This window comes from Phascolarctos cinereus, unplaced genomic scaffold, assembly GCF_003287225.1.
Source record: "Phascolarctos cinereus isolate Bilbo 61053 unplaced genomic scaffold, phaCin_HiC Scaffold_726;HRSCAF=1367, whole genome shotgun sequence".
Taxonomy (NCBI): domain Eukaryota; kingdom Metazoa; phylum Chordata; class Mammalia; order Diprotodontia; family Phascolarctidae; genus Phascolarctos; species Phascolarctos cinereus.
This window is the reverse complement of record NW_027556098.1, coordinates 405,914,335-405,931,790: the sequence shown is the minus strand read 5'-3', so window position 1 is coordinate 405,931,790 and position 17,456 is coordinate 405,914,335. Positions and strand designations below refer to the sequence as shown.

Sequence of the window (17,456 nt, the reverse complement as noted above, 5' to 3'; positions counted from 1 at the left end):
CTCCCCCACACCCCGACTCCAGGCCTGAGCCAGGGCCCTCACTCAGTTGCTCACTCACCTGACAGCCCTTCAGCTCAGCATTTTCCACAGTAGAGGCGGATGCTGGGCAGGGTGGGAGCCTCAATGACAAATGGAAACAGCTCTCCCCCTCCTGTGTCTCTCTGTCTCCATCCCTATGTCTGTCTCTGCCTGCCTGTCTCCTCTCTTCCCTTGAAACCTCTCTCTCTCTGTCTCCCCATTTGTCCCTAGGGCTTTTATCTATTACCAAGTGGTATCCATTCTTCCCCTAGTCTAGAATATGTTTTGAATCTATCCATCCTGTCCACTCTCACATCCCCTACCTCACTCCAGGCACTTAACTTCTTCTGGACTATTGGGACAGCCTCCAAACTGAGCTCCCCAGCTCCAGTCTCTCCCTTTGCCAAACCATCCCGCCTAGGTGGCTAGCATCAGTCAGTCAGTCAGCAAACGTTTTTTAAGGCATTACCATGTGCCTGATGCTACAGTAATCTGTCTAAAGAACTGCTGTCCTATTCAAAAGCCTTATATGGCTCCCCATTGCTTGTAGCGTAAAATCCAAACTCTTCAGCTTGGTGTTCAAGGCTCCCCAGGGGCTGATCTTCACCTGCCTCTCCAGCCTTCTCCTTCCTTGCTCCCCTTTACCTATTCTAATGTGCCTTCCAGAGCATGCTGCCATTTCTTTAGGAGATCCTGGAAAAAAGTTTAATGCTCCTGAAGAGGGCTGTGGGCTTAGAGTTAGGAAGAAATGCGTTCCCAGCTCACCTTAGATTCTCATAATCTATGTGACCCTGGGCAAGCCATTCTGATTTATTGGCCTCAGTTTGTAAAATGAGGGGTCTGTGCAGGTCCTTTGGCTTTAAGTCTACGACCCCTCAAAGCTATTAAGTACCTACTATGTGCTAGGCACTGGGGGTACAAAGACAGCAGGAAAATATCCCTGCCCTCAAGGAGCTGACATGTTACTGGGGCAGTGGTGTTTCTACTAAGAAAAGCTAGTTTGGGGCTTTGTTTTATTCAAGGGAACTTGGCTGAGGTTGAGGGAGCTAGGAAAGGGAGGAAGCTTCCTTTTGCCCTGGCCTTTGTGATAGGGACTCCTGCCTAGGATGTCTGTCTGTCTGTCTGTCTTCTCCCTCCCCTCCGCCTCTCTCTCTTTTCCTCCATCTCGGTCTCTCCCTTTCACCCTCTCTCTTTCGCTGTTTCCCTCCCTCTCTTCTCCCCCTCTCCTTCCCATTTCCCTCTCCTTTCTCTCTGTGTGTCTCTTTTCTCTCTGTCTCTGTCTTTGTCTTTCCCTCTCTCTCCCTCACGTCTTCCCTTCTCCTTTCCTTCTATGTCTCTATCATCTATCTCCGTTTGACATTCTATGTTTCTGTCTTTTACCTCTCACCTCTGTCTCTCTCTGTCTCTGTCTCTCTGTCTCTCTGTCTCTCTGTCTCTCTCTCTCTCTCTCTCTCTCTCTCTCTCTCTCTCTCTCTCCTCTCTTTCTCTCTCTCTCTCCTCCCACCTTCCTCTGGATTTGAAGTCAGAAGACTTGGGTTTAAACCCTACCTCTGATGTTTATTACCTGTGTGACCATAGATAAGTCACATCACCCCCCTCCCCCAGGCCTTAGTTTCCTCATTTGGAAAATGGGGCCATTGGCATAGATGGCCTGTTAGGTCCCTTTTGGCTTGAGATCTGTGATCCAATGACTTCCCTGGACCTCAGTTTCCTCATCTGTAAAATGAGGCAGTTGGCCCAGGTGACCTCAGTGGTCCCTTCCAGGGATTTCTGATCCCTGGTCATCCTATTCCTTTGCACCCCCCTCCCCCCCAGCCTCTAAGGTGGGGCAGGGGCCCCAGAGCTAGTAGGGAGGGGGCTGGTAAGGCCCATCCTTCCCTGTTTTTAGTGGAAGAGCCAGGCCATTCCAACCTGAGCTAAGACTTCTGTGACCCCCATCATTCCCTGAAAAGAGAGGGCTCGTAGGACCGAAGCCCAGTCCAGGTCCCAGCTTCAGCTCCAGCAGATTCATTCTCAAGGCTTCGTTTTGTTGGGCTGTTCCCTTTGCAATGCTGTGCCCAGGCAGGCAGGTGGGCAGATCATAAGATTGTCAGTTTTGAGCTGAAAAGGATCTTGGAGATCATTAAGGCTTCCCCCCTCCTTTGGAGAGAGGTCAAGCTAGAACCCAGCCTTGCCCCTCAAGACCCTTGCACCAGCCCCACCCCCCCCACGCTTAGTAGTTTCCTTGGTGGATTGCAGAGGAAGGGCCGCTGGGTTTGGAATCCAAGGACCTGGGCTTGGATCTCGGCCCTTTGGTCTACCACCTGTGTGACCCTGTCACTATTTCCCCAAGTCTCAGTTTCCCTCACCTGTAAAAGAGGGTTGGACTTAATGGCTTCTGGGGTCCTTTTCATCTCTAAATCTGTGTGAGATACCTGGGTCTCTCAGTATGTAGAGCACTTGCCTTAGAGGCTGGAAGACTTGAGTTCAAACCCTGCTTAATAGCGGTGTGACCCTGGGCAAATCAATTTCTGTCAGCCTCAGTTTCCTGTGTAAAAATAATAATAGCACTTACCTAACAGGACTATTGTGAGGCTCAAACGAGATAATCATGTATCACTTTGCAAACCTTAGTGCCATATAAATTATTATTGATCAGACTTGATGGTCTCCAATCTTCTGTCTGGCTTTTAATCGTGGGGTGTGGGGACTACATGACCATGTATATTTCCTTGCCTGGAAGACATTCCATGAGTCTCTAAAATGCAGAGGGCCATGTTTATTTCCCCTCATCTTAGACCCAAACAGATCCTCGGAGTTCTTGTGTGCTGGAGGTTCTTCTGAATTACTCGGTTTGCATTGAGGTTACAGTGTTTCAATTGCCAGTTAATTGGGGGTCATATGTTACAGCATTGTAACAACAGACCTGGGCAGCATGAGGGCTGTGGGGGAGGTGAGCAAATCCATCAAGAACACTTGTTAATTACCTATTGTGAGCTAGGCACTATACTGAGTGTGGGAGTTACAAAGTAAAAAAACTGAGTGACTCCTTGCCCTCAGGCAGCTGACATCCTTTTGAGGCAGGCAACGTGTAACAGCCTATAGAAAACAACTGCATGGTAATTTCTTGGGGGGGGGATGAAGGAGACATTACTTTGGGGAGGGCATTGGGAAGGCTTTATATAGGAGGTAGTATTTGAGCTGAGCTAAAGATTGTAAAGAAAGCATGGGAAGTGAGGTACTGCCAGTGTGTGGAGAGAGGAGAAGGAGCGGTCACATGTGAAGAACCTGAAAGAAGGAGCCTTTGGCTACACCATAGTGCATTTGAAGTGGAATGATGTGAAATAAAATGGGAAATGTAGGTTGGTCAGGTTGTGACCAAGAAGACAGAGAAGCATTTGCATTTGATCCTGAAACTAATAGGGAGTCATTGGAGAGTTAGTAGTGAGCACTTGGACCGATGAAAATGGAGGATGAATTGGAATGGAGATGGACTGGATCAGTGAGGAGGCTATTGCAAAAGTCCATTCCCCACTAGTGTTCCCTAAGTGCTGGGGGTGGAGCTCATAAGACGTTGTACTTTTTCTAGCTAGCTGTCAAAGTTTACCTTTTCCTGGGAAAGATGGGAAATCACCACTGAGTAACAGGTATCTTCTCCAGTCAGGTTTCTACCACATCCCTCACTTTCTACTCCAACTGGGGTATATACTCCCCACCAGGTCCTGTCTGAGAGGGCTCAGGGAAAGATTTCTGAAAGCAGGGGTTCTTAAACTGGGATCAGTGAACTTTTTCTGAAAAATATTTTGATTTCTATTTCAATATGATTGGCTTCCTTTGTAAGCCTATGTATTTGGTGGATTTAAAAACATGATTCTGAGAAGGGATCCATAGGTTTCTCCAGATTGCCTATGGGGTCCATGGTTCAACAAAAGTAAAATATTCCTGTCCAAAAGGGACCCTGCTCTGGGGGCAGCCAGGCTGAAATCAAATCTCTTTGCTTGTAGCCTATGGGACCAGAAGTTTCCCCCCCACTTCAGCTTTTCTCCCAATCAGCCTCCCACTGGGGACACTGGCAGGAGGGAATATACATAGTTTTGGAGCAAAACAAGGGGCCTCATTCTCCAGATGTATTTATTGAGGGGTATGGTAATGGGGAAAGTAAGTCAGCATCCAGATGCATGGGGGGGGTAGCATGGGACTCTCAGGCCCTAGTGTGTGTTTGGGTATGTGGAGGGAGGGCAGTATCCAGGCACATGCTGGGGGATATGGGGGGGTTTAATTCCCAATATATGTTGGGGGGTAATGAGGGAGTCAGTGAGTGTCCAGATATGTATTGGGGGATATGGAGAGGGGCTTTAATTCCCAATGTATTTTGGGAGCAATGAGGAGGTCATTGAGTATTCAGGTGTGTATTGGGGGGACTTGGGGGACTCATCCAGTTCCCTGTATGTGTTGGGGGTAATGGGAGGCCAATCAGGACCAGATTCCCCAAATGCTGGGCTTGTGGTCCATGGCCATCTTATTTGCTAGAAGAACAGGGCACCTGCTGTCTTGTTGGAGTCCATGCTGGCCAGTGCTGATTGTGTGCCCCATCTCTTACTTCCTCAGGTGGTTTCACCCCAACATCAGTGGGCTGGAGGCTGAGAAGCTCCTTCTCACCCGAGGCGTACATGGCAGCTTTCTGGCCCGGCCAAGCAAAAGCAACCCTGGTGACTTTACCCTTTCAGTCAGGTAGGGATGCTTGGGACCCTCTGGGAGTGGAAGTGGGAGTGTGGGAGCAAGGGGTGTGAGCTTCTCTTTTTCATTTGGGGGGAGGGCTAGGATTCTAAGGTGAAAGAGGCACTGGGTCCAGATTGGGAGGTGGGGGGTAGGAATCATTCAATCCAGGGGCCGTGTGGTCTGGCCCTTCTTTCCCTCTGGCAAAGGTCAAAGCCAAGGTTAATGACAGACTATTCCACCCACCCCCAACTCCCACTTCTTCAGCTGTAGACAGATGTGCGTGCTGATAGAGGCTTGTGACTCCTGGAGTATCCAAATATTTATATGTGTGTCCAGGAGATGTAGCCAGAGCCTTGGAGTAGGGGATGCGTGGGAGAAGATACTTCTCTGTACCAAGGTCACTGAAGAAGGATCTGACCAGCCCTAGGAAACCTGAACACCCTTAGGCCTGGAGGCCACACCAAGCCACGAAGCCTGGGATTCTTCCTGGTTGTTCTGGGGTCATTGGCTATGATACCTTATTAGATGGGGGCCCTAAGGCCTGAGAAAAGGACCCCCCCAAAAACTTCCTGGATCCTTGTAGAGGAGAGAGGAGGGATAGTGTATATGGGGACATCTGTTCTTGAGCCAGACTGCTCAGCATCTGGGAGAGGCTTGATCTCTCCCCATCCCTAGATTCCCATGTCCCTCCCCTGTCTCCCTCTGGACATGAAGAGTGTCTTTGTGGTTGTGAGGGTCAGGAGCAGCAATCAGTCTTGATATGTAGGGAATGACCCTCCTCCCCTTAAATCAATGAGAGTGGTTGCACAAAGGGCACTAGATCTTTCTAGTCTGGTCTCCCCTCCCACAAACACCTCTTCTCTTCTGCGGTCTCCTCCTCTAAGAATCCCTGAAGCCCCTCCCCCCAGTTCAGACGACCCCCTTCCCCTTCCTCTTTTGGGAGGGATTACTTTAGGATATCCAGAGTTCTGGCTTCTAGCCAGGTCCCTAGAGTCAGTCCTGGGGCGAGGGGGTGGTAAGGGGGGAGATAGGCCTATATCTGGAGGTGAGGGGGGCCCTTCCCCCTTCCTCATCTCCATTTTCTCTGGTCTTGAGTTTCTCTGTATCCCTCTCCCCTCTATGGCCCATGTTCTTTGTGTGTGTCTGTGAGCTGGGGGGGGAGGGAATAAAGGGGGGAAGGCCTGGTCCAGTCTGGCCTCCCTCAGGGCTCTGGTGTATCAATGGCCTCAATTGTCTGGCTGCTGCGTCCATTGGGAGGGGGTTGAAGTTTAGGGGAGGAGTGGTCTTCTTGAACAAGTGTATTGTGTGGAGGGAGGAGGAGGGGAAGAGAGCATAGGAAATTAGAGAGGAGCACCCTGGGATTTCCCACCCAAGAAAGTGGGAGTTACCTGAGTCCCACAAGCTGGATGGGGGCATGGCGGGGAGGCATTTGGGGTGAGGTGGGGGGGGTTGAATAAGGCATCAGAACAATTTCCAAGTCTTTTCAGAGATCTCCACTGAGGATAGGATAGCAAGAAATTAGACATCAAAATGAGCTTCCCTCAGCTTGGGGTCTGAGACTTGGGAAATGATAGCTGACATTAATATAGAGCTTTAAGATTTACAAAGCACTTTATGTACTATCTTATTTGATGATCATATTAGCCCTGTAAGGAAGTGGCTGTTTTTATCCCCATTTTACAGATGAGGAGACTGAAGAGCACAGAAAGTGACTTATCCAAGGTCACACAGCTAGTAAAGTCCTGAAGCAGCATTTGAACCCAGGTTGTCTTCTTGACTCCAAGTCCAGCCCTCTATCCTGATACCCCTCTGGAAGAGGAGAGAATGAGGAAGGCTCTCAGAACAAACTTCCTAGTGATATTAGACGGCCAAGGGAAATGGGGCTCCCTAGTGGCAAAATGGATGGAGCATTGGACTTGGAATCAGGAAGACCTGAATTCAAATTCTGCCCCAGACACTTATTTGCTGTGTGACCCTGGACAACGAATTTTACCTCTCTGTGCCTCAGTTTCATTATCTCTAAAAAGAGGGAATTAGACGTAATGACCTTGTGATTCCAGCTCTAAATCTAAGATTCTATGACCTTTTCTGCTGGCAGTCTTTCTAAGAGGCTTAGGTACAGCTGCTTTGATTCTCATCCTGAGGCAGGAGGACCACTGCCTGGGCCCTCTAGATTTCTTCTCCTCTATGATTAAACAAGAGCCCTTTTCTGTACAGTTAGTCAGTCAACAAACATTTATTAAGTGCCTACTATGTGCCAAGCACTGGGGATACGAAGAAAGACAAAAATCAATCAGTAAATATTTATTAAGCACCTACTATATGCCTGACATTGTACTAAGTGCTGGGGATGAAAAAAAGAGGCTAAAGACAGTTTCTGCCCTCAGGGAGCTTACAATCTAATGGGGGAGACAACATGCAAACCACTACGTACAAACAAGGTTCTCTATGAGATAAATAGGAGATGGGCAGCTAGGTGTCGCAGTGGATAGAGCTCCTGCCTTGGGGTCAGGAGGACCTGAGTTCAAATCCAGCCTCAGACACATAACACTTACTAGCTGTGTGACCCTGGGCAAGTCACTTAACCCCATTGCCTTACCAAAAAAAGCCCAAAAAACAAAAAACAGAAACACCAAGATAAATATGAGATAATTAACTGAGGGAAGACACTAGAATGAAGTGGGATTGGGAACAGCTTCCTGGAGAGGCTGGAATTTTAGCTGAGACTTGAAGAAAGCCAGGGAGGCCAGAAGGTGGAGGATGAGAAGGGAGAGCATTCCAGGCGTGGGGCACAGCCAGAGAAAATGCATGGAGGTGGGAGATGCAGTATCTTGTGTGAGGACCAGCCCGGAGGATGTACATTGGTCCCCAGTCCATGCTAGGGGTGGCCTCCCACCCCAGGCTCTCCTTCTACAGGCCTTAACTGTGACCTTGCTCTCTGCAGGCGAAATGAGGAGGTGACCCACATTAAAATCCAGAACTCGGGGGATTACTATGACCTCTATGGGGGTGAGAAGTTTGCCACACTGGCTGAGCTGGTGCAATACTACACAGAACAGCACGGCCTGCTGCGGGAGAAGAATGGGGACGTCATTGAGCTCAGATACCCCCTCAACTGCCAGGACCCAACATCTGAGAGGTGAGCTTCAAATGCCTGGCATGACATTCAAGGACCCTCTCTCTCCCCAGCTTCATGCCTGGAGAGAGACTCACAGAGGGGCTGTCTAGGGCTGCTTTCTAACTTATCTCAAGGATGATGATGATGATGATGATGATGATGAGGACAATGGCTTCAGGAAAAGTCCTATCCCTGACCCACACTGGTAATGTTGAGTGACCCTGGACAAACCATTTAATCTCTTAGTGCCGTAGGTGACTCTCTATGGCCAATCTAAGTTACACACTAGTTACTGATATGCATCAGTGAAGGGAATTTCCACACTGAGAGTTCCCCATTCCCTGTGATGGGAATCACAGGTCCAGACCCCCCCCCCAAAAAAAAATGTCCAAAAGAAGAGTTGGTACTTGTCTAGTGCTTTCTGTTTACAAAGCATTCTTGTATATTGCATTTCAGTAGCTCTATGAGGGGAGTACTGCAGGCTATCTTTATTTTGCAGGTAAGAAAACTAAGGCTCAGAAAGATGAATTGGCTTGTTTAGGGCAATCTGATTACTAAGGCAGGATGAGAGGCAGGATCTGAATCCAGATCTCTTCTGACTACAAACCTAGAGTTCTTTGGACTACACTAGGTTGGGTAGCTGTCCATGGTTATGTAGCAAGAAAGATTGAAGTTAATCTGAGCAGGGAGAGTCAGGTGTCTGCCTCCCCCACCTGCAGTGGGCTGCCTCAGCCCCAAAGGGGGCAGTTCAGACTCCTTGGCACTGTGCTCTCTACATACCCACCCACAGTTGGGGATTTAGCCCTGCCTGGAGGCTTCATGGACAGAATGGATGGAAAGCTTTCTAGAAACAAGTCACTTGTGTTGGAATGAAGAACTGGTTTGGGGGTGGGGGGCACTCCTTTCCAGTTCCTCTCCTTATAGCTATTAATTGGCTATGCCCTGCAGTGACCCCTCCCCCCTCTGGGATCCTTTGGTACCATCCTCTTCGCCACCCCCCACCCCAGACACATACATATACACATGCCAATCAGAAGGGGAGGCCCAGGCAAGGGAAACAGAGAGAGAGAGAGAGAGAGAGAGAGAGAGAGAGAGAGAGAGAGAGAGAGAGAGGCTCTCTGGCCAAATCTCACTTCCTCCAGCTGAACCCCCTTTCCCCTTCCCCCCCCCCACCAGGGCCTTCCCCTGCTGCTGTGGTGACCAGTTATAAATAATAGTTCATGTTTCTATAATGCTTTCTAGTTTATAGGCCTATGAGCTAGGTAACACAAATAGCATTATTATTTTTATATTAATACATAATCTTGTGGGTATGGGAACCCCCACCCAAATAAACCTTTAAGTGAAAATTTAGGGAGTTGCCCCCAGCTCAGTGGGGCTAAGGACCTTACCTTACCCAGAGCCAGCCTGCTAGTAAGTATCAGAGCAGGAGATTTGAACTCAAGACTATTCCATCCACTATACCACACTGCCTCTCATCCCCATTTTACAGATGAAGAAGATTCAGAGACCAAATGACTCGCCCATTGGTCAAACAGATGGGAAGTATCATTGGGGTTCGAATTCAGGTCTCAACTTATTTGTCTAGTGTTCTTTCTGGGCTACTGGAGAGCCTCTGTAACCCTCCTTGGGGCTCAACCCCATTCTTCCTTTATGTGAGGGCAAATAGTAGGGGGTGGGGGGGAGGAGCATCCCAGTAAGATCAAGAAGATTGAGTTCTTTTGCCCAACTCTGCCCTGGTTTCTCTAGTCCAGAGTCATTGTGGAGAAGTGAGAAGGACCCAGCAGACCTGGAGGTTAGTTCCATTCCTACCATGGCTTCTGAGCGTCCTTGGGCAAATCTCTTTCTCTCTGGATCTCAACTCCATGGTCTCTAAAGTGCTGGCCAACTCAGACAGTATATGATTCTAGGTAACAGCAGCCAGGCAGGGGAGGATGGAGTGCATATATTCTCCCCATGGTCCACTCTTTCCATGGTACAGGCAGAGTTAGTTACTGCTATTACAGACTCTGAGTGGTTATTCTTTATCTCCCTCGTATCCCTGTTAAAGCGTCTTCCTACCTCCTTCTGGAGACAATGACTTTCTTAATGTGGTTATTCAGTGAGGGACAGCATCCAAAACCAGGGATGTGATGGGCATCCAGTCTTCTGGCCCGGGCAGATGCATCTGGGGGAGGATAAGGTTTAGTCTTGGCAGGCAAGACATTTTGGGAAGGGCATTGATAAGCTGGAGTGAGGAGAGGTGTGTGTGTGTGTGTGTGTGTGTGTGTGTGTGTGTGTGTGTGTGGACATGAACACACTGTACTAAAGGGCTGCCCTGGGTAACAGGGATTTTGCTTGTACTACTTGGCCCCAGAACACAAAACTAGGAGCAGGGAAAGTACAGAGAAGCAGCATTAGACATAACTGAAAGGCAAATGGGCTGCCATGGGAGATGCTAGGCTCCTTGAAACTGGAGGGCTTCAAACTAAGTTTCAGATCCAGTCCCGGGTTACCCCTACCACCCACTTTCTCTGTTCCTGCTCACATATTGGTGAATCACTTCCAAGTTAGTCCCATATGTGTGGTGCCCGGTCCACTACAAATACATGTTCCTGTGTTCCCGCTGGGCCCACAATTTTATTCTTCCTTATTGGGTCTCTGTCTCTCTCTGTTTCTCTGTCTCTCTCCTCTCCTTCCTTCTCTCCCCTCCTCCTTCTCTTTCTCCTTCCTTCCCCTCCTCCTCCTCCCCCTCTTCTTCTTCTTCTTCTTCTTCTTCTTCTTCTTCTTCTTCTTCCTCCTCCTCCTCCTCCTCCTCCTCCTCCCCCTTCTTCTTCTTCTTCTTCTTCTACTTCTTCTTCCTTCTCCTTCCCCTCCTCCTCCTCCTCCCCCTTCTTCTTCTTCTTCTACTTCTTCTTCCTCCTCCTCCTCCTGCTCCTGCTCCTCCTCCTCCTCCTCCTCCTTCTTCTTCTTCTTCTTCTTCTTCTACTTCTTCTTCCTTCTCCTTCCCCTCCTCCTCCTCCTCCCCTTCTTCTTCTTCTTCTTCTTCTTCTTCTTCTTCTTCTTCTTCTTCTTCTTCTTCTTCTTCTTCTTCCTGTTCCTCCTCCTCCTTCTTCTTCTCTGTCCCTCTCCACTCACAATAGTAGCTGTTCCAAACCTTCTCTTCTCAAGCTGATTATATCAACTCTTCTCCTTAGTACAGAGAGGGCTTTGCCTCTTAACTTTACTGAGATAATAAAGACCATCCATCATGACCTTCCTTTTCTCCCCAGTTCTGTACTTCCAAACCCCTCTACATCATCTACCACTCTTCCTTTGCTGTCTGACAAAGAAGTGGCCCTTCTCCTTGCAAGGCCATCCCCTTTACTTGTTGCCTTGATCTCTTCCCCTTCTGTATCCTCCGCCAGTTTACCTCCTCAAGAGTTCCTCTGCCTCTCATCTTTAATCTCTCCTTATCTACTGGCTCCTTCCCTGTTGCTTACAAACACACCCAGATCTCCTCCTTCCTTAAAACAACAACAAATCCCCTCACAATCCCCCCACTATTTCCTCAGTCTCCTCTCCTATATTGCTCCTCCAATTCTCAGCCAAACTAGAAAAAGCCAATTGATTTCCTCCCTTTTCTGTCCCTCTCAAGCCCCTTGGAATCTGGCTTCTGTCCCAACCACTCACTCAGTTGAACTGTTCTCTCCAATGTAGCCAGCAATCTCTTGCTGCCCCCCCCCCCATCCCGTATGCTTTTCTCAGCCCGCATCTGATAACTCCTCTGCCACTTTTGACACTGGGCCGCCTTTCTCCTGGACCCTCTTGCTCCTGTTGGCATTTGTTTCATCACAAACTGGTTCTCCTTCCCATATGACTGTGTGGAGCTTCTCAGGCTGAATGCCTTGCCTGTGTTGAGCCCTTATCTGTGGGTGTCTCCCAAGGTTATGTCCTGGGCCCACTTCTCTTTTTTTTTCTCCTTAACCTCTCTTAATGATTTTATCCCATCCTGTGGTTTAATTATCTTGGCACAGATGACTCCCAACTCTAAGTCATTTCTGAGCTCCATTCTGGCATCACAGACTGCCCACTGAGCATCTCCAGCTGCATGGCCCACTCTCTTCTTAAACTCAGGATGTCCCAAGTAGGACTCCTCTTCCGTGATTCACACTTGCCTGTCTCACTGAGCTCACTGCCTACTGTCTTTGACTCTTTCTTCTCCCTGACCCTCAGGTATTATTACTCCACATCACACATGCCCTGATAACGTTTCTGGCATCCCACCTTTTTACCGCTTATATGGCCCATGCCCCAACTTGGCTCCTCTGTCCCTCTCCCGTTTGCCTCCACATTAGTCTCCTGGCCTGCAGTCTCTCTTTCTCCTTCCCTACCCCAACTCATCTACACAGCTGCTAGAATCATCTCCCTAATGCACATCCGCCAGCTCACAGCCTTCAAGGGCGGCTTCTTGCCTCTGGGATAAAGCAGACTCCTGGCGTGCTCTCGACAGCCCACCACAGTCTGGCCTCAGCCAACCTTTCCAGACTTAGTTCTCATTACCCCTCTTCATACATTCAGTGTTCCCGCCAAGCTGGACTACTAACTGTTCCTGAAACCTAGCACAGTCTGTCCCAGGATGGACCAGAAGGCCTCTGCGAGCCCCTCCGAGCCAGAACCAAAGGAAAGAACCTGGAACCCTGTACATGTAGAAGGAGGGATGGGGGTGCTGGGCTTGGAATCAGAAGGCCTAGCTGAGACACTGACTGACCGTGTGGGCTGTGGGCACGGCAGATAGATCGCCAGGCTCAGGAGGTGGGAAAACTTGGGTATTACTCTTCCACAGAGTCACACTTAATAGCTGTGGGAACTTGGGCAAAAGCCACTTAACTTCTCAGAGCCTCAGTCTCCCCACCTGTAAAATAGGGATAATAATAGTGCCAACTTCACAGGGTTGTCAGGAGAAGATGAGATGCTATGTGACAGGTATGCTACGTGTTTATGAGTGTGAGCTATTATTAGCATTATCACCAAATCATAATTATTGAGTGTATGACTTTAAGGAAGTGGGCCTCAGCTACAATGAGGGGGAGGTTCTGAGCAGTCCTGGGGATGGGTAAGAAGCGGAGAGAGACAGGATGGCACAGGCTGATGGTAGTGGTGATAATAAGGGGCTGGGCAGCATGGGTAAGAGTGCCACGCAGCGAAAAGTGTCTGAGTTAGGGCCAAACTGTGTCCCTCCTTACCCCTAGAGAACTCCCAAAGAGACATCCCTAACTGCCCTCCCCATCCGAGCTCTGCCCATTTCTGCAGAACAGGGAGAGGTCGCCACCTAGTGGCCAGTGAGGGGCTTGCAGGGAACTGTCTCCTTGACCCACCCCACAATATGTTCTATGTCAATATGGGCTCCTCCAGCCCAGCTCTGTCCCTACTAGAAGCCCAATCACTTTAGGTCATTGGATCATGGATGGAGAGCTAGAAGAGACGTCAGAAATCATATAGTTAAACCTTCTTATTATACAGATGAAGCAAGTTAGACGCAGGGGCAACCTTCCCGGGTCTTATTCTATTATCCCATGAAATATGAAAAGTAAGACAGTCCCTGCCTACAAGTGACTTGCCCACAGTCACACAGCTAGTCTGTCAATAAACATCTATTAAGCACCTACTATGTGCCAGGCACTGTGCACATACACATACAAAAAAAAAAGGCAAAAGCTAGTCCTTGGGGCAGCTAGATGGTACAGTGGATAGCGCACTTGTCCTGGATTCAGAAAGACCTGAGTTCAAATCTGGCCTCAGTCCCTTGACACTCACTAGCTGTGTGACACTGGGCAAGTCACTTAACCCCATTGCCTCGCTCAAAAAAAAAGCTAGTTACTGCCTTCAGGGAGTTCACAATCTAATAGAGGAGACAGCATGCAAATAACTACATACAAACAGACTATAGACAGGCTGAATGGGAGGAAGGTGCTAGATTTAAGGGGGATTGGGAAAGGCTTCCTGGACAAGATGGGGTTTGAGCTGAGACTTGAAGGAGGCCCCAAGGCAGATTAGGAGGGAGAACATTCCAGGCTTGGAAGGGAAGAAGGCAGGATTTGAACTTGGGTCCTCTGATGCTATAGCTAGTCTTTTAAACACTGCCCAGGTCTCCTGTGTCGGGTGCTGAGGGGGAGGCAGAGCTTCCAGCAATAAGCAGGTGACGTTGGCCCACAGTCCTCTGCCCTGGTCAGACACCATGGGTTCAATCTTGGATGCCACAGTCCAGAAAAGGCATTGAGGGGGCAGCAAGGTGGCCCAGTGGTACAGCACTGGCCCTGGAGTTAGGAAGACCTGAGTTCAAATCTGGCCTCAGACACTTACTAGTTGTGTGACCCGGGGCAAGTCATTTAACCCCAATTCTCCCCTCCCCCCAAAAAAAGATTTTTTTAAGAAAAAAGAAAAGACATTGAGAAGCTGGAGAGTGTCTGAAGGAGAGTGGCCAGGATGGCAGAGGACCTCGATGAATGAGAAAGTATCGTATCTGTGATAGGCTTGGGGAATAGAAGGCCTACTGTTCCAGAGTGGTTCTGGAGTTCAGAGGGTCTGGGTTTCAATTCTACTTCTGACACTTGCTATCTGTGTGACCTTAGACAAGTCATTTAAGCATTTTGGGCCTCAGTTTCCTCATCTGTAAAACAAGATGACCTCTGAGCTCCCTTCCAGCCCTTACTTATGGTCCTATGAAATAGAAAAAGGGAGATAGTCCTGCCTACAAGGGGCTTACCATCTAATAAGATGAGACAATCTGTATAGGACAGGGGCAGCCAGAGAAGGGAGTGTTGGCCTGGGGAGTCCCAGGGATATCGAGTTGATCCATAGGGCAGCTGGCTGCCAAGCCCTTTCTGGAGTAGATGGTAGAGTTGATTTGATTACTGAAATATAAATGGGGGGGGGATGAATGTATCAGTAGGGCAGATGGCGAGGTGTCTGAGGGAACTGGATGCAAAGCATGGTCCGGGGCTGGCGTGATGCTCTGTGTTTGGTGAGCTCATTCCCACCTGGCTGCTCAGCCTGGGGTGACAGTGCTTGAGGGAGGATGCCATGGCGGGTCTGAGCCTCTCAAGGGCTGGTGGGTAGAAGAGTCTTCTTCCATTTGGCCCCAGAGGGATTGGGAGCAGTGGGGGGAAGGGTCCAAGAGGTCAGGAAAAGCATCTGTGGCCATTTGAGTTGTCCCAAAATGGAGGGGGCTGCCTCCAGAGCTGGTGAGCTCCTCTGCTGCAAAGGCTGGATTGTCACTTGTCGAGGAAGTTAGAGAAGGGATTCCTTTGTGGGTATGAGGGGACTACTGAGGTTCCACCCAACTCTTCAGATTCTGTGATTTCAGTCATGAGGAGGAGCTCTGGGTCCTGCCTTGAGAAGGCTCCCAGATTAACCCTGGATCTTGGTATATCTGTCTGGGTGCAGCCCTTGACCTGACTTGGCCTGGGCAAATCCCATCATTGTCCTGAGCTGAACAGAGCCCTTACCTGTCCCACCGTCTCCATCCCCTACCAGGTGGTACCATGGACACCTCTTCGGCAAGGAGGCTGAGAAGCTGCTGACAGAGAAGGGCAAACCTGGGAGCTTCTTAGTACGAGAGAGTCAGAGCAAGCCCGGGGACTTTGTGCTGTCTGTCCTCACCCAGGAGCTGGACAAGCTAGAAGGTGGTGACCGCCGGCCCCGGGTCACCCACGTCATGATCCGCTTCCAGGTGTGGCTTCTGGCTGTGGTGGGGCAGGGCAAGCGGCAGGGGGAGGTACGGGGGGGGGCTCCCACTCACACATCTCCTCCCCAGGTGGATGGCAAGTACGACGTGGGCGGAGGCGAGCGGTTTGACACCCTGACGGACCTCGTGGAGCACTATAAGAAGAACCCCATGGTGGAGAAATCAGGGGCTGTTGTGCATCTCAAACAGGTACTGCTGGTCCCATCAAGCCTCAGGACCTTCAGGTCTTAGAGGTCGCCTCTGCCATCAAGGGTAGGGGATCTGATCTTCCCCAACAAGGGTGAGGAAAGGCCCTCAGAGCGAAGGGCCAGGGATGCTGGCTCTTGTTTTCTCCATCAGTCAAGTGAAGGGGTGTTTGAGGTGACCCCTGAGGTGTTTTCTGCTCCAAGATTTAGGGTCCCTGTATTTAGCCTAGAGAAGAAAAAAACTTATTTGGGGGAGAGGGGGATTACAGTTGTTCTAGTATTTGGCTGCAGCAGATAGAGTGCTAGGCCTGGAGTCAGGAAGACCCGAGTTCAAATGTGGACTTAGATGTGTCCTAGCTGTGTGACCCTGGACAAGTCATTTCACCCTGTCTGCCTCAGTGTCCTCATCTGTAAAATAAGCTGGAGAAGGAAATGGCAAACTGCTCTAGCATCTATGCCAAGAAAACCCCAAATGGGGTCACAAAGGGTTGGGCACAACTGAAATGATTGAATAACAACAAAGTCTTTGGCTGTCCCAGGATCTCAGAATGGTAGCATGGCAGGGACCTCTGAGGTCATCTAATCTAACCTATTCATCCCCACTCCAACATACCTATTGAGTGGCCATCCAGCCTTTTCTAGCACGTGAAAGATGGATTAACCCCATTCTGCTTGGCCTCAGCAGGCAGAGCTAGGAGCCATGGGGGGAAGCTCCAGAGAGGTGGATACAGGCTGGTTGTCAGAGAAAACTTCCCAGCAATGAGAGCTGTCCCAGTGTGCAATGGGCTTCCTGGGTGGATAGCAGGCTCCCTCTGGTTTGAGAGATCCACATAGAGCCTGGGTAACCATGTGCTGGGGATAGGGGCAGCTGGGGGGGGTGGCAGCTGGGGGGGAGGTGGAAGCTGGGGGGGGTGGCGGCGATTGTTTCTTTTTCTGGTATGGGGTAGAGTAGTTGGCCTCTGGAGTCCCTTGGAGCCACGGCAATCAATAAGCACTTATTAGGCACCTCCTATATGTGAGGCATTGCAGATACAAGACAAACCCCAATCATCCCTGCCCTCAAGGAGCTTACATTCTAATAAAAAGAAACTCTTGGAGAGGGTCAGAAAGTTCCAGGACGCTTGGATAGCCAAGCTACAGGACTGGTAGAATAGCGGTAATCAGTTTAGTTTAGTTTAATGAACATTTGCTATGTGGCTACTATGTAACTGGCATCATCCTGGGTGCTAGGAATAGAAAGACAAAAAAAAGAACAGGGCCTTCCCTCAAAGAGCATACATTCTCCTGGAAGGAGACAGTGTGCGAACAGATCGATAAATGAGGTCATCTGAGGAGGAAGAGAATGCTAAGGACTGGGGGGAATCCAGGAAGGCTTCCTGTAGGAGGTGGCAGCTGAGCCCCGGAGGAATCAGGGACTTCTCAGAGGTGGAGAGGAGGATCTAGGTTAAGCAATGGTATGCTGAGTTAAGAGAACAGCCAGTAGGTCTATTTGTCTGGAACCTAGAGTATGTGAAGGGGAGCCATGTGAAATGAGCCTGTGAAGATGGATGGTGACTGGATTGAGGGGGCTTTAAACATCAGGCTTGAGCAGGTTACTTTTCATCATGGAGGCAATGGGGAGCCATCAAAGGCTTTGGAGTGCAGAGTGACGTGGTCAGATCTGTGCTTTAGCAATATTTGTTTGGCTGCTAAGTGGAGGATAGATGAGACAGTCAGGGGGATACTGGAAGCC

General features: G+C 49.6%; 1 protein-coding gene across 3 annotated transcripts in view; it reads left to right on the top strand.

The window, feature by feature from the left end:
• Positions 1-17,456, top strand: part of LOC110201173 (tyrosine-protein phosphatase non-receptor type 11-like) — a 39,622-nt gene that overhangs the window by 13,648 nt on the left and 8,518 nt on the right. For 2 of the 3 annotated variants that reach the window (XM_020976683.2, XM_020976687.2), the window contains exons 2-5: positions 4,606-4,728; positions 7,661-7,855; positions 15,329-15,524; positions 15,609-15,728. In XM_020976683.2, the coding sequence (XP_020832342.1) occupies positions 4,606-4,728; positions 7,661-7,855; positions 15,329-15,524; positions 15,609-15,728 (634 nt within the window). The remainder of the gene's footprint in view (positions 1-4,605; positions 4,729-7,660; positions 7,856-15,328; positions 15,525-15,608; positions 15,729-17,456) is intronic. The other variant, XM_078145786.1, reaches the window with a different exon arrangement.